The sequence below is a fragment of the Hydractinia symbiolongicarpus genome, chromosome 9 (assembly GCF_029227915.1).
Source record: "Hydractinia symbiolongicarpus strain clone_291-10 chromosome 9, HSymV2.1, whole genome shotgun sequence".
Lineage (NCBI taxonomy): Eukaryota > Metazoa > Cnidaria > Hydrozoa > Anthoathecata > Hydractiniidae > Hydractinia > Hydractinia symbiolongicarpus.
This window is the reverse complement of record NC_079883.1, coordinates 25,653,646-25,676,534: the sequence shown is the minus strand read 5'-3', so window position 1 is coordinate 25,676,534 and position 22,889 is coordinate 25,653,646. Positions and strand designations below refer to the sequence as shown.

Below are 22,889 nucleotides of genomic sequence, written 5' to 3'. Positions count from 1 at the left end.
AAGGCTCTTTTTTTACTTTTTGATGTTGGATGTTGGATGGCGTTCTGTCTTGAACGCCATCCAAATTTAAAAAGTGAAAAAATAGCCCTGGGTACGAGGTTGCTATAGGCAATGGGTTCGGGTTGTTTTTTTAACTTTAGTGTTAAAAGCTTGAACAAAGTCTATGTAATTGACGTTTCTTTCTAACCTAGTCCCCAGGATTAGCTAGTTTATGTTTTTATTTTCGCGTAGCTTGAGTAGGGGGTGTAAAAACAACTTTTTAATTAAAAATACGTTTAAGAAAACAACTTTTAATAATGGTTTCTTTCTTAGTCACGGGTTTTCCCAGCTCAATACAGTGTCCCATAACGATCAACCATTCACGCTTAGTTTCCTAGACGATTTACTATCGCAGTGTCTTAAAAAGCATATCGGATAGGTGTTTTGTTTCCATTTAAAATGTATTGTTTCGGCATAGATCGGCTACCGGATAGCTATCACTCCATGCCAATCGTGAAAGTTACATAACATGTATTGGATAGCTCTTAATACTTTTTAATAGAAACAGGTGAATAAACATTTCTACATACTTGAACATAATGAAAGTAATGACAACTTGTTCAGTTTTGTTTTTTGCTCAAAATGGCGTCGATTGAAGTTGATTTGAGTATGCAAATTGTGATACTTCAAAATGTTTGGATTTCAACATGTAATATGTTCAACTCGGTGATTTTATTTTTAACTGAAAGACACAAACGCAAAAGAGAAATTATTTTGAAAACGTTGGTTGCTGATTCAAATGAAAGGAGAAACAAGAAAAAAAAAAGAACGAAAACTTCCAAGATACTGAGAATATCAGGCTAGGATTTCCAGGATAAAAAAAGTTTATTCTTTAGAGCAAAAGAGAACTTATATAAAAGGGCGTGGTAAACTCTGTTCCAGTGCTAGTTTATCTCACTTGATTTGATTCTGATAGTTTTGATTCTTGCATAATTCATTATTTTATATCACCTTCTATGACCTCCCTCTATGAATTTCATTCAAGTTCTTCCACGGACGCTGAAACAACCCAGCAAGCAAAAACTTAAATGGCAGGTCTTTGGCTTGTCGCCATGTTTATGAAAGATTAATCATTTTTTATCGGGGAAACTGAACTCATAATCGAAAATGTGTCTGTCAACAAGCTTGTTTCTAGCCCCCCTTGACTTTTAATTTCTGAAAGCGAGTTGCAAGCTCCATAAAAAAACAGGCGCTGAGAACAAGGTTTGTTCACAGATTCTTTCGGTTTAATGCATTTCGGATCCACGAGTGTTTGAAAGCAACAGGAAATTGAAACTTGAATTACTTTCGATAGTATTCAAGGACTTTTGCGGACACTAATTTTGATCACAAACTTTCATTCTTGTGTAAACTAAAGAAAACATCCTCATATACACTCAATCATAGTGGTGTGTTTTTCCTGCGCGCGCAGAAATGGAGGTAACTTTTCCGCTTAGTTTGTTTACATTTTTACCTCCATTTCTGCGCGCGCATGGGGCATTACGTAATCAGTTAGATGCGTGCGCAAGTAAATATCGGAACTGTGGTTCCATGTATTGGGCCACACGCAAATTGTTTACAAAAAAACTAGATTTAAAAGATAAAAGCTATCTAAAAGGACAGAAGAGAATCAAATAACTAGAAGCAGAAAAAAACACAAAAACAAACATACTATAATAACTATTTTTCTTTCCTTTCTCTTAATATTTAAATTGACAATAAAATTAAAACTACCTAGCATTTAAAAAAACACAATATTTATATAAATTCATTTAGTTTTTTAAGCAAAGTGATCACATGCAAATTTGCCACACTTAACATAGACAAACCTTTTCCCGACAAAAGTTTTCTTTCCGGTTAGAACCTTTATTGGGGAAATGGTGAAACTTTATTACTGATCTTTCGGTATATGACCTTAAGTTGACATGACAAGTGCCCATGACAACCAGTTTCGTAGGCTTTCTTTTATACGGACGCTGTTATGGCCCATCCCTCATTTAAACTAGCATAAAAAACATAACAAAAACAACCAAAACTCGAGATTTAAAATTAATTTTCCTGTAAACAAAAGAAATTGTCATATTACAGAGAAATTACGGAGAGTACAAGATACTAAACGGGATTAAAAAATAACAAAAAAAACTCAACAAAATAATTAGTCAATTAATTTATACCATGGTTAATTGAATCGTCAGGCAGAGCAACAATAAAAAATACTACCCGGTCGCAGAAAAAAATACCAGCGGTAGTTAGCACTATGAACATAGCACCCATATCACATAAATTATCGCAACTGTAGAAAATAATAAGTCCAAAAAAAACAGCATGCACAAAAAGGAATATTGACAGCTGTTGGAAGCATTTAAAGAGAATTAAAGGTTTTAATTAAGCTGTCTGGGTCGTTGTAAGTGAGACAATGGACTCTAAATGATTTAATTACGTCTCTTTATTCGGATTAAATATAAATATGGAATTAAAGATAAATATGGAAACGCGTTAATTTGATTTTGTGATAAAAAGAATTAATAAATTTACTATACGTAGCTATACTTCCTTCTGTCATTATATAAATGTGTTTAGCAGAAAATGTATTTAGACCAATCCTATCCTGATTTCAAAGAAAAATCAAAACATTCAGAGTAATAAAGTAATAAGGTTTCCATGTTGTTTTTCATTTCTAAACAAGGCTTCGTGGTTGATACTTGAAAATAATTTTGTATATATGCATTAAAAGTGTTGCAAGGCTCTTAAAAACTGTACAGCTTTTTCTTGGATTCTTGTTAGGATCATTGACTCACTCCAAGTAGATTTTTCATCTAAAATAAATACGATCATGTATACCACAAATATATTACATAGCAACTACTATATTGGTTGTTTATAACCTAATTATAAAGAATAGGCTCTGATACGTAAAGTTACTTTTAATTGTAAGACCTTTAGTATAACAAGTTTTTTGGCACTTTGTTGTTTTTATTTGATATTTTTAAAGCAACTTCTTTAAATCAACAAGTACTAGGCTGATAAAATCAGTGAACTAATTTAAATTTGAAATATTTGTGGACTCTTGATTTGTAGTTGAATTTTTCTGCCGTTGTGTGCTGTTTTCATTTCACTAAATTTGACTTGTGCATTAAGCAACTGTGCATGCATGCATGCATATTTAAACAAAATAAAAAAAAATGTGTATATACCTGCATTAAATGGATTTGGCATATGATTGACACAATAACAATATTGGGAATGCTTGCGTACAAATTAAATCGCAGCCAGCGCTAAAATTTAAAAAAAGACAGCATAATTACACTAAAGAGAAAATGAAAATAGAAGCAATATTAAAACTTAATCACTTAAAAACTGAAAACAAAACACAAATCTGCTAAAAATTTCAGCTGCGTATCATCATAAATAAATTAAATGAACACACCCACAAATTCCCAAACATTATTGTTAGTAAGGTGAAATGCATAAACGCATCTGCACTGTGAACTGTCCACAACCATAAACAAAACCATGTGCTTCCATAGCCAAGGACTTCAATCTGTTTTTCCTATAAAAAATGTTCTATATATTTATACTTTTCATTCATAGTCAGTTTTTCCTAACAAATAATTAAAAAATGACTTTTGAAATGTTGGCTAAATAATAATAAACAAACAAAAATTGATGGAAAGTCCATAAACAAACGAAAAATGCATATCAAGCTTACAGGTGCAACATCAATTCTTTTTACTCCAAGTAAATTATGATAAGAATGATTGAAATGATCCCACAATGCACTTCTTAAGATAACAGTGACGGTGAAAAACAATATTGTCAGGTTAATTTCTTTTTTCGAATATCTTTTTAATCCATATACCTCAACTACCTCTTCGCTACAAGAATCTTCAGCAACTAATAGTCTTTCACCACTTTCTTCATCACCATTCTTGAATTTTGATTTTAATTTTGCAACAGCTTCAGGATTTTTGAAGGGAGGATACTTATTAAGTCTATATATTGTACCAACCATTACAAACAGGCCACCTATAGTATCAGCAAGTCCATCAATCATATAACCATATGTTCCCCATCCAGATAAAAATTCTTTTTTAGTTGACTGTGCTCTAAATACTACACCATCTAAAACATCCAGCATGCTTCTAAATTCATACAAGATTACACCAAATCGCCGTACTGATATTGCCCTACTGGCAAGTAGTCTACCAGCAATTATAGCACAACAAAAATGCACAGATGTGATTACATTTGGGCTGATAAATGAAATCTTTGAAATGCCTAATGTTTTATCAAGCCATACACAAAACGGTAAAAATATGTAATGTCCAAAGTGATCTTGCATCCTGAGTTTAACTGTTTTTTGTGACAGTAAAGTAGTATTTCTATATAGTTTATGTCTATTTTTTTCTTCAGAAAGTCCACCAAAAAAACTCAAGTCACACCATATGAAATATGTTACAAGACCAAATATGCCATAAAAAGCATAATTTGTCTTTTGAGTTTCGTCGTTGGTTTGAAGTTTTACTTTGCCCATTGTGTCAAATTACCTGAAAATGAGATTAAAAAAGAAACTATTAGTTTCAGCCTATTGTAAAAAGGTTTAAGCTAAGAGAGAAAAGCTATAAAATTTTTGAGAACTTGGTTTTATTGAAAAAGTATATAGATTAAACTTGCCCTTATATATTATATGGGAGCATCGCAGCTTTATAAATAAAGAAAACACAAAACACCAAATTTAACATTTTGGAAACAAAATAAACGCTAATCAAGAAAATGTATAGAATGATGTGCTATGGATGAACGGTCCTCAATACCTATTATTGAGGTTAAAATATTTTTTGATGACATCATTCAGGGTTCCAATTAGCAGTTCGCAATTCACGAATCAAAATGCCATTTTTGTCAATCACTTTGCGAAGGAACTGATAAAATTGCGAATCAAATATTTTTAAGTGGTGATATAAATGCTTTTTAGATCGCATTTTAAAAGTTTAAGAACAAAGAACGGTGACAGAAAGTTTTTTTAGATCGCATTTTAAGAACTTAATAACAAAGAACGACAATAGAAAAAATGGTAATTGATCTAAGGTGTCCCAGGCCACATCTAGATGGTGGATTACTTTGTTACAGAGTGCCATAATTCTTTGAACCGACTTTACTTTTCTAATTCAAACCTGTCATTAACCTGTCGTTTCCGAAATGGGTGGCTTGACCCAGCTTTGAGAAATTGGCATCTCAGGGAGTTGTTAGTTACCCATGGGGAAATGACATCAGTTATTTCCAACTGTTTTTAATACAAACACACAGACACACAGAAGCTATTATATTATATTATTATAAGACAAGTACATCTTTAACAGTTAGCCTTCTTAGCAGTAACAACTACCTATGTGGCAAGAGATGTAAATGCAGGGTCTTCTTTTTCGGCCTATAAGTTATTGTAAGAATTTTAAATAAATTTACATAAATCAGGAGGTATTATCTACACAAAACTTCAACAATGTTTCTGTGAAAGAAATCTTCTGAAATTACCTTTCTTAAGCAAACAAAGCAAACAGTATCTTTTGTCTGTCAGCTACACCCAGAAAGGGCTACAACAGAAAAAATGTACACACTCAGGTCTATAGAGCTCTGTCCTCTGCCTGCTCACCCCTCTGTTGTTGATAAATCTAGCTAACTAGTTAGCTAGCTACAACCACCACATTAATAAAACGTTATTACTGGTGTGGTATGTTAGTCAGCAGAGCTGGTTATATGGTTATGCCCAACAATTCACAAACAAGCCACAAAACTAAAAACTAATTTTTTCATGAAGGTTATTAAGTACGTTGCAAAGCTAGTCCCAACTGACACCAACTATACACGAAAGTTCAAAGTTCTCCAGCTTGTGGCGCGACTATGTAGCATCGTACCATAACGTTTCCCTAACAACCGCCTACAATATAAATCAGGTAACTGACCATTTCTCCTCATGGCATTGTACCACCTACCAGTCAGTTCAACATCTCCACCAAATAAGAAAAAAGAATAAATAAATAAGTAAAATACTGGACTTCTTTCCTTGTTTGTTTTATTTCTTTGCAACTTAGTTCTCAGTGTTCTTGCAAATGTTAAAATAATTTTCTTCATTCTGCAAGTACTATAATATTAAAAAAAGTAAATGCCAAATGAATTTTTTCTTGTATTTATTTTTGACAATGTTCTAATCACAAAATCCATTAAAAACTTATTGTTTTTTTAGAAAATATTTCGGTCAAACGACACCCTTCCAGCCCAGGTTCATTATCGACCAATAGAAAAGCTTCAGATATCAACAAAACAGCTTTCGTTTTTTCAAACTAGTTGGAATCATTCAATATGGCGGCAATGAAGATGTTTGGCCACGTCGCTTTAGTTGTTCTTTTGGCTCTGTCGTCAATATTATGTGAAGAGGGAAGACATTCTAGATTTGAATATAAGCATAGTTTTAAGGGACCTCATTTAGTTAATAAACAAGGAAACGTTCCATTCTGGACACACTACGGAAGTATGAATATTTTTAACCCTTGGCCTTAAATCTATCAGTTTTGTTTAACTCTCAATGTTTTTGATTTACTATAGATAATTATGTTTTACTTTATCTTGTTAAAAAATTTACTAGTATGGCACTTTTGTTAAGTGATATCTGATCAAGTGTTTGTATGACAAGGATCCAGTATGCCATAGATCCTGTACGCCATTTTCATGGATTCGTTTTCACATGATGCTGTTTATATAATCCAAAATACTGGTTAATTTTGCCAATAAACTACATTTTTAAATGCATTTTCTTATAAGTTTCTTTTTAATTAGGGTATCAGCTTTCAGATATCAAATTATCCCCTTTTACAGGGACAACTGCAAATTAGACTATTTCTCCTAAATAAGCTAGTAGCTAAATTAGGAGATTTTTAATAGCTTAACTTGGAGAGATTTTTATTTAGGAGATGGAAAATTTTAATCGACGATATCTTCGCAATCTTTGTTGGTCTCGCTACTATTTTTCCTGTACTACTTACTGACTTAGTGATCTTTGCTTATTGCGGATATAAAAGTTATACATGCAAACGTGCCCACCAACCAAACTCGTTTCCAATCGACTAGAACAAGGTCCGGTGCGAGATTGTCCAAATAGCTTTTTTTGTCTATGATAGCGTAATTAGGACGTCATAGCCTAACCAAGCGCCTTCTTTTTTTAAATCAAACTAGTCTATTTTGGCGGTTTTTTAAAACATGCCGGAAAAAACGTTGTGCGCATGCGGATTAGCGGCAAAACAAACTAAAAGCAAATTTCAAAACGCACCATAACATTTACGAAAATAATACTTCTACATCCAAGGGAGGTTTGTTAGATCATTTTTAATCTTAAAGATCGGTGCGACCACGGACCAGAAGGCTGTAATAAGCAAATTTAATGTTGATAGCCTAGTTAGGAGATAAATTTCGCCTAATTTGTCTATCATAGCCTATTTAGGCGGAATAATTTGCAGTTGTCCCTAACTGTTTTAGTATTATCCATAACATATTGTTAAACCAACAAACAGCAAAGGTAGTGCTGAAAAAATTATATTTTGTCCCATTCTAAAATTTATGCCCTATGTATTGTGTATTTCAGCGAGCTGCACACTTGTGCAAGCAAAAATTTTAACGGCAATAAGGTAGAGGTAAAGGAACATAAAGTAAAATGACATAAAAAAACTTACTAATAAGCTAACCACAGAGCTACAAGTAGCTCACAAGCCAATAAACATCTACGCACTGCACCAAGAATAGCAACTAAACTAAACACACCTGGCAACATAGAAAACAGAAGTCTCTAATGGACAATTAAACAAATGATAAAATATAACGCAAAAAAAAGTACTGTGACATCACAACATAGAAACTAATGCCCTGTGGACACTTACTGTACATTGAAACAACCTTAGATACTAAACACATAAACATATAACTATACGGGTAATGTTATATCACCTAAAATTTTGTGAAAATTGAACCTGTGTCTTTGGATTTTACCCATTTTCTCAAATCTGGTTATCACTGAGGCAGTTGCAACAGCTATTGTAAATGATTTCTCTTATATATATGTACAAAATATTTACAAGGTCAATACAGACAATTAACTTTGCAAAATATAAGGCCTTAATATATCACCCGTGACAAAGAAGTTCATATAAATCAACTATCATAGTGCTAATTAGCAAAAAAATATTTATTTTGGCCGAAATTTACAGTTTTATCACATGCCAAGTAAATCGCATTTGCATTATCATTTTCTAGCCAAAGCCTTATTTTGCAATGGTTAAATATTATTAATCAACACTTGTGGGCTTTTAAATCACATTAATCAAAACACAGCAAATAAGCAAAATCATATGAAATCAAAATAATAGCTCAAGCCAAAAAAGTTAATTCTTGATTTCAGAATAATTATCTCTTTCTTTTTCTTTTCAATAGCATAATGTCTCTGGTTTTGGAGTCAATCACTTGAGTGGCATTTGTGCCATACTAATCATTATATTAGTCAACTTTAGGCTAAGAATATATGTAAACATTCCTTTGTCTTTTTTCAATATTTAGGTTTAATAATATGTGTGAAATCTAGCCAAAACCTCTGTTTCACAGCCTGAAACTGTAAAACAGAATATTGGTCTTGTAGTCCTATTAAGATTTTAAGTACTTCAGCTAAAATATTACCTTGTATAAATTAAACTTTAGGTGCCATTCCAAGTGATGAACAAGTGAGAATCACACCATCTCTTAAAGACCAAAGAGGTTCATTATGGTCAAAAGTCAAAAGCACAAATGAATTCTGGGAGGTAGAAGTATTCTTTCGAATATCTGGCCGAGGACGTGTTGGAGGAGATGGTCTTGTAAGTATTTTTTATTTCAGGCTTGTTACAATATGAGTATACAATATAAGTTTTTTATTACATCCACCTTTTTTATTTTTAGGCTGTTTGGTTTACTGAAGAAATGGGAAAACCTGGTCCTGTTTTTGGAAGCTCTGATAATTGGAAAGGCATGGGTTTATTTTTTGATTCATTTGATAATGATGGAGAGGTTAGTTTTTTATGCTTTAATGGCTTTATCATTATGTGTGTTCTGAAGTTGCAAACTGTAATACTTTTAATAAATGTCCAGGTTGTTTTTAAAGTTTTGTAATTTTAAGGGGAAGAGTCTATTCAATACGTTAATGAATTTAAGGCCTTTTCTATATCATTGACCCCGTCAAAACTCCTCCATTTTAAAAATTTACCTCCAAAAGTAAATTTTTAACAACTTTCTCAAATCTCCTTGACTTTCCTTTTCCAAAACTATTTGATTTGTCACATTATTTTTATTTGCAAAATGCGTAGAAATGCTACATAGATATTATAGGAATAATTTGTTTAAAAATTTGTTTAAATGTCCTCAATTTTGTATGAAAAGTCCTCAAATCTTAAGTTTAACTCAATCATCAGTTACATTAAAAGCTGGTGTAGCATTCTCTGTTACTTATAATAGGTTTTTTCGAAGGTTCTTGTTGGTGTAATTCAACATGTATTATGTTTCAAAGAAACACCCCTCTCAAGGTGGGCCATTTCTTAGAGAGGGTGGTGTATTCAAAGAATCATTGAAAAGAGAAAGGTGTCTAATGAAAAGAGGCGTTTTTTCAAGTGTTACTGTGCTTCTTAAAATATTTTGATCTGTTGGTGAGAATGGCTAATTTTGCAATATCATTTTTAGCAAAACAACCCATATGTGATGGTAATGTTAAATGATGGAACAAAACAATATGACCACTTCAAGTAAGTACTTGCTAACAAACAAAGGTTATACCCCTTTCTATTCTGCCCTAAATGCCAAAATCTGCAAATGTGATAGGTGCCAGTCAAAAATTAACATGGGTTTTGTGACATTTTTAAGGACATTCAAACAAAATGGTGCTGCGGTGTGATTATGTGGGTTACAGTAAAAATTTTGTGCTCTTAAAAATTCTAGATAATTTGCGCTTAATTTGGAAAGGAACGAAATATTGTGGGTTATCAGCTCTATTTTTATAAAACTTTTACTTAGGTGTGCAATTGTGGGTTACAATGCCATGTGGGTTACACCACAACTGTTTTTCAAATTCTGATATCTGGAAAACTAGTACATTATAAATACGAGCCTCAATTTTTTTCTAATTGTTAGACAAAGGAATAAATTATTGCATTAGGTGAGCTTTTGTGGGTAACACAAGATATTTAGGTGTGTTATTGCGGATTACATTCTAAAAACAGGTACCAAGAAGATGTGACTTGTAATAATTTATTAGCCTGATAGAACATTCACTCTGCCTATGCGGTAGAGGAGTGTTAATGTTCTTGGTGCCTTTTTGTGGGTTACATGGCTATTTAAAAATTGTTGTAATTAATAAAATTATCTGCATTTTGATTGATATTGGTAGTTTAGTATAGTACTATTAAGATGTATAGTATAATTTGTTTCTTCAAAAAAAGGTACAGCCTTTTCAGTTTGGAAGTCAAAATGTGGGTTACAATAGTAAATATAGTTTGTGTTTGTAAGTTATAGTATCGAGGAAAAAGGAACAAAAAAAATTGGCCTTAACGGGGTAATGCAAATTCCTTTTTTTAACAAAGAGTGTATCGTTTACCCTTTCCTCATCATCACAAAAGGAAAAAAGGGCTATGGAATTGCCAACAATGACTTTGCTGACATATTGTACTATGTTGAACAGAATGGTTTTAGCCATATATGATAGCAGTTCTTTAGTTAGAGTTGCCCAATTTGTTAGAGTCGTTAACTTTAGTTCATGTGGTTTATGTAGTTTTTGCTCAGTTATTATTAGTTCCAAGTTTTATAAAGAGTCCTTGAAATATCTAGATAGTTTAGTTCTGTCTAAAATCTATATTATAATACCTGTATATGTCTGTCCGTCTGCCACGCAAAATGGTAGCTTAGCTGCACAAGTAGCAAGACGCACGCAATGCTTTATAAAAAGGATGGGTGAACCCGTGGATTTTTCCACGGGCTAACGATTAGTAGTTCATTAGTATTTGATTAAAAAAGCTTAAATAAAAGCATTGTAACCCACAATATCGCACCCAAAAGTGAAAACCTGCAAATTATTTTTTTCTTTAGTGTTATAAAGCAGGAAACATACAAGTTATTATAAAAAACAATTGCAAATAGCGTTTTTTGGAGTTTTGTGATTGTTTGTTACTGTAACCCACATAAACACACCTAATTCTAGTAGGAAGAAATTGTATTGATAATAACTATAAATTAGCCTGTACATTGTAATAATTTTTATTTTCATACATCATTGCTTACTTCTGAATAATGAGGATTACAATAACACTAATAATCGAAATATGTTTCTTATACCCAAAATGTAACCAACTAAAACACACTTAAAACATCAGAAAAGGGCACACCTAATTATGTGAGTCGAAATAATAAGCATTAAACATCACAACCCACTGTCTTTTATGTTATTTGAACGTTTTGTCTCATCTGTGGGTGACATTGAAGTTCAGAATCAAAAAACAGCTGTAACTCACAAAATAACACCTAATTCCAAAGTTCAAACTACTGGGGTTGTTAGTACTATTGAGGTCTTATGTCCTCCTAAATTTTCAACACTGCGTGACAATGCAACCCTCACTTTACACTTTTTTTTTGTAAAAACAGCTAAAAAAGCAAAATAAAAAAATGTCACACTATTTTTGACCAGCGTCGATATTGAAGTATCTCAATTGTAAACACTCGCACAAATGTTCCTGTACCATCATTATTTTACTACTACTGCAAGTATCTGCTTGACCCTTAATTGCAACTCTAAAGAAAAGGATATGATAGAGTAGTGAATTTGATAGAACAATGCCAAAAAGTGAATGGGTTTTTGTTTTGTGGATTATTATGATGGAATAATATGATTTGCCCCTTCCACTATATAGTCGGATTGATGTTCAGAATACACTTTGCAATTTGTGATACAATTTTAATACAATTTAAAACAATAAATTCAGTTTTCCAAATTTTGTGTGTATCTCCTTTTAAGCAAATGACATAATTTTGATAGTGTTTTTTCTTCTTTTCCTTCAAACTGGCTATTATATAGATTGATTTTTTAAATACATCAGAAATAAATTTGAGCTAGGTAAAGATGTATAATAACAACATGTTTTGAAGTTTACTTAATAATCACAAGGTCTGTACTTCAGTCTACATTGCAGGCATGTTTAGCAAGTGAATTCACCACAGCTATGTACGCATTAACCCATGTCATATGAGGGAAATTGGGTAGGTAATGCCGATGTATACCTAATGTATACATTTGGAACACAGGACCCATAATCATAACAGTGTTTCCAACACTGAAGTTTAAAATGCAATTTTGTGTGTATATATAATATATAAAGTGTATTTTAAGACTTCCCTAAATATGAGAGGGCGATACTTTGACAACTGGAGCTGTTTTTTTTAGAGTTCTGCAAATCTTTTATATATTTGAGTGGTGTAAAAGATCAATTTTGGATAACATACTAAAACAACGATTAAACTTAAGTAAATCAAATCGTTGATGTGTTTTAATGTGATTTTTCAGAGATGGCAACAATCAACAGTTAGGTGGCTGCATGAGAGATTTCCGAAATCGACCACATCCAATACGCGCAAAAATTAGATATTACAATAATATCCTTACAGTAAGTTTGCTATAGTTTGTTGACGATGGCACATTATTAGTCTGTAGAAAACACATGAATCTAAATAACATATGCATAATAATTATGCTTGTAAATGTTTTCCTCGTCATAGTAAAATTATTATATACAACTCTTACATCGTCAGGTATATATGCAGACTTACCTGACGATGTAAGAGTTTTTACTTATAAGCAAAATTTTTTTATGTTCTTGTATATAATAATTATGCTTGTATCATGCTCAGAATTTTGTACCACTTAGTGCTTTGTAAACTCAGCATGTATATATGCAGACGTTATGCAGATTTTCTTGCAACTTTAAAATTTCAAATTATTTGCAACAATTCTAGTAGGGCGTCTGTCATGCACTGATATGGCAATTTTTGTTCATGGGTACAGTAATTTTATACTTTAATTGTCTGTCTTTATATTGGAAAACAAGTCCGACTTACGCAGACACTTGACCAGTGTACTTGCTTTTAAAGTTAATATCTGTGGCCTGCTTCTAACTAGGTTTTCTATCATGGTGGCATGTCTGAACGAGATGAAGATTATGAGCTTTGCATGAGAGCGGAAAATGTCCACTTACCAAAGGAAGGTTTTTTCGGTGTGTCTGCAGCAACTGGCGGTTTGGCAGGTATTCTATCTGTAAAAGTTTATCCTGTTTCGTTTCTGCTGGTGTTGTTGATGTATTTAATTTATTTATTTGTATATATTTTCAGATGATCATGATGTAATAAAGTTTTTAACGCACAGTCTGACACCGCCTATTTCTGACGAGGTAAGCTAAATATGTGGTATAAGTATTATGTTGACTATTAAGGATACTAACTGTTTAGAGATGTGTACAGACAAACTGTATCGATCATCACACATAGTTATTGACAGGAGAAACACTGCAAATAAATATTTGATATAATAATAGTAATAATAAATTATTTAACTCGAAAATTCCAAATTCTACTGTTGCCATGCTCCTTTTATAGCAAAAACAAAAAGTCATTTCTGAAGAGCAGCGAAAGAAGTATGAAAGCCAGTACGGAGAATATCAACAGAAATTAGAAACGCAAAGGGAAGAATTCCAAAAGGAACATCCAGAGAAGAAACCAGTAGAGGAAAAGGTAACAAAAATTGTAGTTGAGAATGTCCTTTACTCTTTTCCAAGATCGGATATAATACTAGTCACTGAATAATAGAGGGTTTAGGCATAAAAAGACGTAAGACAGCGCAGATATTTTTTCATGCAGTGTGGCTTGCTACTGAACTGTCCTGGCCAAAGCTTTCTTTGAGTTTACATTAACGAAAATTAGTTTTTCAGTTCTTTTTTTCTTTAAACGTATATATAAAAAGTCTGTTTAAATTTCCTAAAAGAGTTTGAGACATTTAAGGGCTAAAGTTTAGTTTTGGCCACTCTAGAATTTTTATTACAACTTTTGATAAACTGGCACAAATAGCTTGGCCATGTACACTTTTGTCGCGAGAACATTTAAACCAAAAGAAGAAAATATATCTTCTTCATGATAAACATTAAATTCACTTTTGCTGGTCAATTCTTTAGTCCTAAATTTAGTTATAGTCCTGTTCATAATCTATTGAGTAATGTTGCACAAGTGGGATAATAATAAGTTATGTCTGCCCTTCCCATATCATATTATTTATTTTTGCCTATCTCACAAGTTAAAATTATATATTCATTTTTATAGTACGAGTCCGTCTACGATCGTGATGTGCGTTTAATTTACGAAGGACAAAACGCTGTTCATCAAATCGTGCGCGACTTACACTCGAAGACAGGAGAGCTCACACACGAAGTGAACAACCTTCACACAGCTGTCAACTCCAAACGCAGTGCTGGTGACGTAGGCGGCGAAGGTGTCTCCAAACAAGAAATCAACACGTTTATTAGTATGCTCAATCAAGTAAAAACTGGCGTTGAAAATTTAAGGTGAGGAAATTCAAAACGCTCATGTCAATGTCAAGTTTATGCTGATGTCTAGTAAAAAGTTTCCCAAATGTCTGTCCAATTCACTGCCGACCTAATCAAAAATCTGGACACCTGTTCAAAAATTTTCTTGCCACAATAGCCCAACTAAAAACATTTTTCTCTGTGGTTGCCAGATATGCTGTTTTGTAGCAGAAATCGAAGGCTTATTCAATAAAGTTTGTTACACCAGATACCATGGCACAAATTCAACTGCGTGCATAGGTTAATTTTTTCACATAGTTTTTAAACTTTCAGCTAAACTAAGAACTCTTTTGTTTTGCATCTTACCATGCGGAGAAACAAAGCTGTGTGTGATTTTTTCTGTTGTTGAAACAGTTGCGGAGACCCATCCAATGATGTTAGATGTTTTCTCATTATCGCAACTTGATTTTTTCCCTGTTTTTTTTTTGTGTAGGTCTCAAGATGGCGGTGGATCAGATACTAGACGATTGGATCAAATAGAACAAAATCTTCGGACAGTGTTAGAAAATGTTGGACACTTGCTTTCGAAGGTAGGCATTAAAATTGTAACAAAAGTTCCGTTCTGATTTTGTTGAATGCACTTATTATATCGGGTATGATATCTCTTTTAGGGTCAAGATGGCGGCAAGAAATCTTCGTGTCCAACCTTAAACTGCCTTACGCCTGGTTATTTCATCTTTTTTATGATAGCTCAAGTTTGTCTGATGGTCGGTTATACGATGTACCAAAATCATTTATCTCAATCAGCGAAAAAGTTTTATTAACTTTTATACTTAGTAAATATTTCAATTTTGTAAACAAATTTTCGACGTCTCGTAGCGTGTGAGGTAGGGTTTTTAAAAATAATCCTGGATTACATTTTTTCCATATATGTTTAGGTAGCATCAAAAAAGGGCCAAAAGTTTTAAAATAAAAAAGTATTGCCAAGGTCCCGACAGAATCAGGGAAGATTTTAAAAGGAAATTCCCTACATTCCACAAGACTTTCGTAGTCAATACTTTGTCTAAACAAATAATCTTAAAGTTTTTAGTGTGCGAGGTGAACTTTCTGAAGGTGAGAATCTAAGTAGAGGAGAGGGGTATTTCAAGAATTATGTAAGTTAGCAATCACACCCTTATTGTTATTGGATGTACAATTCTATTTGATTCATTCTGTGTTTTACGGAGTTTATATATTGAAAAAGAAATATACAATTTGAATTTAATATTATATTTTGTTTGTTTTTGTGCTGAGCCCTAAAAGAGGTTGGACATGGAATCTCTCACCTTTGCTAGTGAACAAAAGCGTCAGGGCTGCAACACTTCCTCAAAACTCCTCAATTCTCCTCAAGTTTTAAAATATGTTATCACATATTCTCAATTTATTTAGGAAAATTTAACCATCTCCATTTTATGAAAATAGGTTAAAAAAGTCCACAAATCTCCTGGAAGGCGTGTATACAATTTTTAAAAAAATCGATGTAAGACACATTCAAACTAGGTTGACACTTCAGGCAAAAAGAACTCTATCAAAAGGTATAGAACTTAGGTGTGATGAGACTAAAGGCCCAGTGAAAGACGAACTAAACGGTTTCAGTGGCTTATCCACTAGTAAGGATTCTGTTTAAGCAGGCACTCTGTCAGGAAATCAAGACTCCGCACATTCTTAGAGGTGAAAAATTTTAAGCTTAGATTGTCAATCAGAACTATTTTCAGTTTTCAAAATAGAAATTTAACAATTACTTTTTTGTAGTCTGTTCTATTAATATATTTGTTATTAACTTATAATATTATCTCAACTCAACTTAGTAGCTTTAAATACACTAGTATCCGCTTCGGAAAACCCTTGTTGATAGCAGTACCAATGGGAACTGAAGAGGCTATCATGAGAAAACAATTTCAACAATAATAGCTGTCCATTCGATGCTCTCAATTTGGTGCGTTTAGAAAACCATAGTAGTGTAACTATGAAAAGGCTAATAGTCTCTGTATCGTCGCTGAAGCAGTATCCTATTTAAAAAAAACGCTTTCTGGCTAGGTGTTTTCCTTCTTTTAGTTTAACCCTTTAATGTCTGAGAATTTGCATAACTTTTCGGGAAGAACTTCACAAAAGTGTCAAACTTTGTTCTGAATTTTCTCGTTACCTCCTTTGCTTAGCTGTGCACAAAAGAAACAAAAATTGTGTAAGAAAAAAGAAACATTATTCTTATCATTAAGGTACACAAGAACTGGCCCAACTATCAAAAAATCCTGCTCAAGTAAAGACAAACTAATGAAAAACGACTTAACAAGGAATGAAGAAATTATATAAAAATCGTTTGAGGGCTATGGAGTGTGCGTTGAGGAGAACATCACATGCGAGCATGAACTGACAGGTCAACTAATAAATTTTATCGCAAAAAAAATTGCAATTTTTATGGTTGTAGATATTCTCGTAAACGTATAAATAGGAAGATAGATAGAAAACATCACCAGTTTCATTAATTAATTATATTTGACGACGTTTCGGCTGCGGACGGTCATTATCAAGTCATGTTTATAAAAACCTTATGTATCATCTATGTACACGAATGCAGTACGATACTATCATCGTAAGATATATAAATCAACAAATAGGAATAAAGGAAGAGAGACAATATTTCTATTCAATTTTGATTTGTCCCTATGGTTTAATAATCTCTCCTCTCAGTTCTGAATCGCAGTTATTCCTAAAGGTAAATAGTCTCAAAAAATTATCAAAACGAAGTATGGACTGATAGTAAAACGCTTACTCCGTTATGGGTGAAAAAATGAGGAGGCTCGGTGTCTTTTTCCAGTTAAAACTGAGAGACCCATGTGTTCACTATCACCTTAGGCCGTATTGTCATATAGATGACATTGCAGTTTTCGCACTTAAATTTATCTACGACTTTTGAACGGAAAACCGTGATGGTTCTTTAAGGCGGAAAAACCACTAATTCTTTAACTAAAAAAATGACCTTAATATTACAAGGTAGCAAATGCTTAACTACAGCTTTTTCTTAATGAGTGCACAGCCTGCGTGATACATCCCCTTCAAAAATGGCAAAATAATCAAGAACGTTACGCTTAGAAACAATTAGTATGACCATTTTAACTTCAAACAACATGTATGACAATCTGGCCGTCCGAGATTGTCAGAAAGAGAAAAATAGCCCTGGGGACGAGGTTGATGAGTGTTGTGTTTTTGACTGATGGAAACTAAGTTTTATTGAAGCATTTAATAGCAACACTCATCACGTAATTGTTCCCTTTCTAAATAATGGCTTAACTTCTTTCCCGGTGATTTTGCCTTTTTGATATGATGTAATATCAGAAGGCGAAAATTCCTGGGAACGAGGGTGTATAACCATTGTGTTAGAAAAACACATAAACACATTGTGGTTTTTTTCTGACAATTTTTCCTGTTTGCATCATATAAGATACCACAGTTTAGCGGGAATTCATTTGGGCCACGCCTAACAATGATCATAAAATTAGAAATACAATAAAAGGATGAGAAACACTTTTGTCTCTATTACCACAGTTTATTTAGTGGAAAAAAGGTAAAGTGTACTCTATGCTCCCTGGCCTTGCAAGTGAATCCAATTGTTATTATATTTTAAATTTAAAGTTAATCTTTATCTTTGCATTTGAAGAATTTTTGGGATTTTAGGATTTAACACAGAATCAAGATTTTATACTTTATTTTTAAGCTAAATAGTATTAATGCAATCGAGAACATAAGTATGTAGCCAAACAACAAAAATAGAAACTTCACCCATCTTGTCCCCAGGGCTCCTTATTTGCTTTCTGATATTTGGCTAGCGCAAAAGATGTTTCGCACCAGCACGCATATCAGAAATGGTAAAAGAAGCTCTGGGTACAAGATTGGGCATAGCACCTCCACATTTTGGTTACAAATTTAAAAAGTCAGTAATTACTTGCAAATAAATTTAAAAGTATCTAAAATGAAGCAAGGGTATTATAGAGATTCACTAAACTAAATATTTCTTTGACCGTCAAACCATGGTGGGCGCCAATTTGAAGACCCAGCACGTTGTAAATCGGTTTAGCACACTTCCACTAAAACTCGTTCGTAAACTTTTGGCTGCAGAAAAAATTCTTTTGGCATCCGACCCACTAAATGTTGCAAGAATTTTTAGAAAGGGGCATGACTTAGCAATTTCTGTATGAAATAGCGGATATATACATTAATGGGAAACCTCAGGTTAAAAATAAAACCTATCCGTCCGGAAAGACATTAAAAGGTTACAAATTATCCTCCCTTTTACGCAATCAAGTTCGTCACGTCTTTAAAAACATAATTGATTTGTTACGTATCACATTAAATTGACAACTGATGAAAAACAACTTGTCATGAGAATACTGAGAATTGATTTAAAATTTCCCAACATTTTTTTCTATTATTGTCCAATACTAAATCTATTTTTTCATGTCTAGAAATAAACTAAATCCTCATCCATTCTAGACTAATAATGCACGCAAGATTCCACAATGCAATAATCTCTTTGATAGTGATTTTTCCCATTTCGTTGTGACAGAATTTGGCTACTGTTAAAATAAGCCCGTTATGTCAAATTCCTCCGCAAAAAGATTTGACTGTATCGAGTTAAATTTAAATGTATTTGTTACATCGAGAACTTCCCGTACTCTATGTTGATACCAGATTTCTCATCATCGAAAAACTTTTTAAAATAATAACAGTTGTGTAATTGAGAAGTAATCAGGTCAATTTTTCTTGTTTATTTTGAAAATTACTGACGTTTGCCTCATTAACCTGAAAAGGATGAACTTAGACACAAAAGCTGGATAATAAACGATTTCCTTTTAAAGTGAAAACGTCATATATGCCTCCCTATTAAAACAATCACTGCCGATTCATTAGGAAAGCGTGGTTGCGAGTTTCATAACTCCTTAATGAGTCCCAAAGCTCTATATAATTCTTCAATTTTTAGTATTTTATTCAAACATAAATAAGAAGGAACACAACACAACTATAAACAAATCATGAAGCTGTTAACTGTATTAGCAGTTGTTGTTGTTGCTGTGGTTGTGCAGGTGAAAGGAGGTGAGAACTATTTGTTTATATTCTTATTTGGGTTGAGTTTGGATCAAGTTTGGGTTGAGTTTGGGTTGATTTTAGGTTGATTTCAGTTCAAAAATCTTAAAGTTAACACCCCTCTTTTTACTTAAAACACAACCAATGGATTTCACACTAGGAATGATCTTTGCCGAAGGAAAGATGTTTATTTCAACTAAAGCAGTATAACACTATGATAGATAGATAGAGCAAGAAACCAAGTTTATAATTCTTTATCAGTTTATGAAAGCTTTGTGATGCCTTACATTTTATGCATTTCATCTCTTTCATGTTTTTATAAGTATTTCATTTTTCAGATTGCCAAAACATCGAATTGGTATGGGTGTTAGACGTCTCCGGAACCATATCTGTGAATCAATTTTCGTTCGCAAAAACATTTGTCAAAAATGTCATGGAGTCTGTTCCACTCAGTTCCAATGGAAATAAAGCCGGTATCTCCTATTTTGGAAATGAGGGACATAAGCACACCTACTGTGATGACCATTCTACATCAGCTTTATTTACAAGTGCTGTTGACACTGTCCCACAACTGACGGGTCAGCTTACAAACACTGAAGATGGTATGAGAAAGGGAAAAGAAATTTTAGCTGGCAGAGGTTGCGGACAAAGGCCTGGCGTTAATCAAATCATGATTTTGATAACAGACGGACAAGCTAACACCGGAGGCACTGAACCGAGTCTTTTTGCAATGGCATCCGAAATCCGCAACAGTGGCACTCAGCTTTTTGCCATAGCTGTTGGTAATTTTGATCTTTCGCAACTGAATCAAATGACAGATCCTACTAATGTGTTTCAAGCAAGAAACTTTCAAGCCTTAAGCAGCGTCATTAATATGCTTACAAATGCCGTTTGTTCAACAAGCCAACCTCCACCATCGACAACAACAACAACAACAATGGCCCCGACAACGACAACCACAACTACCATGCCGCCTACAACAACTACAACAACCACAATGTCGCCATCAACAACGACTACAACAACTATGCCTCCAACGACGACGACAACAACAACGACAACTTCCATGCCAACAACAACAACAACAACAACAAGAATCCCAACTCCAAATTCTGGAGGTAATATAATATTCGAAACAACATAAACAGCATTAATATTTTTCTTCTCTCAATTTCGCTTTTTTCATTTTTAAATTCTGATTTCTGTTTTATAGAACCTGCTTGCAATTGCTCTGTTGAAAAAATAGAAAGCTACACTTGTTTAAAATGGACCAAATACGAAATCATCAAAAAATTCGAAGGTAAGTTTTTTTGTTTTGCGCGAGTCTCTATAATAGCCGTATTTTTTCTGTCTGTCGCGAGAAAAATGTCGTGTTACGGAAACAGAAATGTGATATATAAAGGACAGGACCCCGTGGATGTTTCCACGGGTGACCGACTAGTCTCATTAATAATAGCCGTATTCCGTTTGTCTGTGTGTCGAAAGCGGCGTCCCGTAACGGAAACACGAAATTTTTAAAATGGGCACAAATATCAAATGCGATATATTTTATCCACTTAGTTGCAACGGGTAAATATAAAGGACGGGCGAACCCGTGGATTTTTCCACGGGCAACGACTAGTCTCTCTCTATAATAATACCCGTATTTTGTCTGTCTGTCAGTGAGAATACCGTCGTGCAAGGGGCACACGAAATAGCGTATAATTTAAAGACGGAAGACCCGGTAGATTTTTTCACGGGTAAATAGATTTAAAGAATAGGAAAAACGCTGTACCCTAGCGTTTATTTAAACATGATGTATTTCTTTTTATTAACCGGAAAAGAGTTACAAAAATGATTAAGTTGGAACTTTAATTTTATTATTTCTATGCAGATTAAAAACATACAGTAACAGGGATTGTAGCGTTTAAATTTTTCCATAGGAAGTTGTTATACCGATAAATTAAAGAAAGCCATCATGTACATTGAAGAACTGGCTATGAAAGCAGCTATGAAAATGGCGGCAATGAATACATGCAAGAAACAACTTGCCGAACAAATTCCAACCATGACAGGAAACGCAGACAGCGTGTTTGCCGCTTATGACGAATGCATTGTTATCGGAAAATGCAAAATGATGAATATATATAAACAATTGGTTGAAAGAAAAGTCTTACTTGAAAAAGAGTTGAAACTTGAACAAAATGGCTACGGTGGAATCCTCTCCAGTCGTAAGTATCTCATGCCATACTGTTGTGATCTGGAAATTTAAAAATAGTTTACGTTTCAATAAATTGTATTTTTCCCGCGCTTTAAATTTTATTTTTTTAACTTGTTTATTTGTTATTTTAGCAATGGGATGGTTCGTTTCAATGATGTCGCAAAAAATGTAGTTCGTGTTGAAAGTTATTCTGGTGTACTGTTTTGGTGACATGTTTTATGTAAAGAATTAAGTTAATAAGTTGTGCAAAGTATAATTTATTTGAATATATTATTGTAGAAAAGGGAGTTCTATAATTTTTTACACTAGCGGAAGAAAAAGTTTTATTAAAATTGTGAGTGGTTTATTGTTTATCTATTTTTTAAATGACTAAAGTGACAATACGCAAATCTTCTTCAAATAAAGCAAATCCCTTAAATCTATCTAGGTTAACGTCTGAGTGACAAGGTCAAAGATAGGGATAAAATAAAAAAAAACTCCCCAATTGTATCAAATTACTTCTAGACACAATGATTAATCGGAATTGAAGACTTTCAACTTATTTTTAAGCTTCTTGTACAAATTTGAACAAATCTCAAAAAAAACAAATGCAGTTTTTTGACTGTTTTTAAATATTGCAAGGTTTAACAGGTTGGCCAGATGGACAGCGTTTGAAATTTGTCGCATTCTCTACCACAACAAAATAATCAACGTCGGGGCTCACAAAGGACCAGCAATTCGTGAAAGATGGTCATGTTAATGTCAGCAACAATTAGTGTATTTTAGGAATTTGGATTTAACAAAGAAAACTAAGATATTAAGACCTAAAAGTAACATAAGATCTCAAGCAACGTGCAAATATAATTTAGCGGTAGAATAACTAGAACTAATTGTTTGAGTTTTTCTCAAAGTTCTTTTTTTAGAAACATTCTCTGCGGTTTTACTTACAGGTTGTT

General features: G+C 33.2%; 3 protein-coding genes across 4 annotated transcripts; 2 read left to right on the top strand and 1 right to left on the bottom strand.

The window, feature by feature from the left end:
* Positions 1-1,687: 1,687 nt before the first annotated feature.
* Positions 1,688-6,007, bottom strand: LOC130657730 (ceramide phosphoethanolamine synthase-like). 2 transcript variants are annotated; one of them, XM_057460740.1, is made up of 5 exons: positions 5,551-6,007; positions 3,728-4,565; positions 3,446-3,568; positions 3,213-3,293; positions 1,688-2,834 (listed from the first exon to the last, which is right to left on the bottom strand). In XM_057460740.1, exons 2-5 carry the CDS (start codon positions 4,550-4,552, stop codon positions 2,805-2,807), a joined length of 1,059 nt encoding a protein of 352 aa, XP_057316723.1. In that variant the 5' UTR covers positions 4,553-4,565; positions 5,551-6,007; the 3' UTR covers positions 1,688-2,804. The 2 variants fall into 2 exon arrangements, with proteins under 2 accessions (XP_057316723.1, XP_057316722.1); XM_057460739.1 differs by lacking the exon at positions 5,551-6,007 and having other exon boundaries at positions 3,728-4,728.
* Positions 6,008-6,332: 325 nt separating this feature from the next.
* Positions 6,333-15,900, top strand: LOC130657727 (protein ERGIC-53-like). Its single transcript, XM_057460737.1, has 11 exons — positions 6,333-6,544; positions 8,755-8,909; positions 8,992-9,099; positions 9,766-9,827; positions 12,632-12,731; positions 13,244-13,367; positions 13,453-13,511; positions 13,717-13,851; positions 14,434-14,675; positions 15,130-15,226; positions 15,308-15,900. The coding sequence occupies exons 1-11, from the start codon at positions 6,376-6,378 to the stop codon at positions 15,458-15,460; spliced, it is 1,404 nt and encodes a 467-aa protein (XP_057316720.1). The 5' UTR covers positions 6,333-6,375; the 3' UTR covers positions 15,461-15,900.
* Positions 15,901-19,655: 3,755 nt separating this feature from the next.
* Positions 19,656-22,241, top strand: LOC130657728 (uncharacterized). Its single transcript, XM_057460738.1, has 5 exons — positions 19,656-19,763; positions 20,093-20,872; positions 20,968-21,054; positions 21,677-21,964; positions 22,086-22,241. The coding sequence occupies exons 1-5, from the start codon at positions 19,703-19,705 to the stop codon at positions 22,124-22,126; spliced, it is 1,257 nt and encodes a 418-aa protein (XP_057316721.1). The 5' UTR covers positions 19,656-19,702; the 3' UTR covers positions 22,127-22,241.
* Positions 22,242-22,889: the final 648 nt, after the last annotated feature.

What these genes read in the sequence shown, in the direction of transcription:
- LOC130657730 (XM_057460740.1), bottom strand. Translation starts at nt 4,552, where the DNA reads ATGGGCAAAGTAAAACTTCAAACCAACGACGAAACTCAAAAGACAAAT. An exon ending in TAATGTTTGGGAATTTGTGG is followed by an intron (nt 3,294 to 3,445) that starts GTGTGTTCATTT and finishes TTTAAATTTTAG; the next exon opens with CGCTGGCTGCGATTTAATTT. An exon ending in GCCAAATCCATTTAATGCAG is followed by an intron (nt 2,835 to 3,212) that starts GTATATACACAT and finishes TATTTATTTTAG; the next exon opens with ATGAAAAATCTACTTGGAGT.
- LOC130657727 (XM_057460737.1), top strand. Translation starts at nt 6,376, where the DNA reads ATGGCGGCAATGAAGATGTTTGGCCACGTCGCTTTAGTTGTTCTTTTG. An exon ending in ATTCTGGACACACTACGGAA is followed by an intron (nt 6,545 to 8,754) that starts GTATGAATATTT and finishes ATTAAACTTTAG; the next exon opens with GTGCCATTCCAAGTGATGAA. An exon ending in ATTACAATAATATCCTTACA is followed by an intron (nt 12,732 to 13,243) that starts GTAAGTTTGCTA and finishes GCTTCTAACTAG; the next exon opens with GTTTTCTATCATGGTGGCAT.
- LOC130657728 (XM_057460738.1), top strand. Translation starts at nt 19,703, where the DNA reads ATGAAGCTGTTAACTGTATTAGCAGTTGTTGTTGTTGCTGTGGTTGTG. An exon ending in CCCAACTCCAAATTCTGGAG is followed by an intron (nt 20,873 to 20,967) that starts GTAATATAATAT and finishes TCTGTTTTATAG; the next exon opens with AACCTGCTTGCAATTGCTCT. An exon ending in AATCATCAAAAAATTCGAAG is followed by an intron (nt 21,055 to 21,676) that starts GTAAGTTTTTTT and finishes ATTTTTCCATAG; the next exon opens with GAAGTTGTTATACCGATAAA.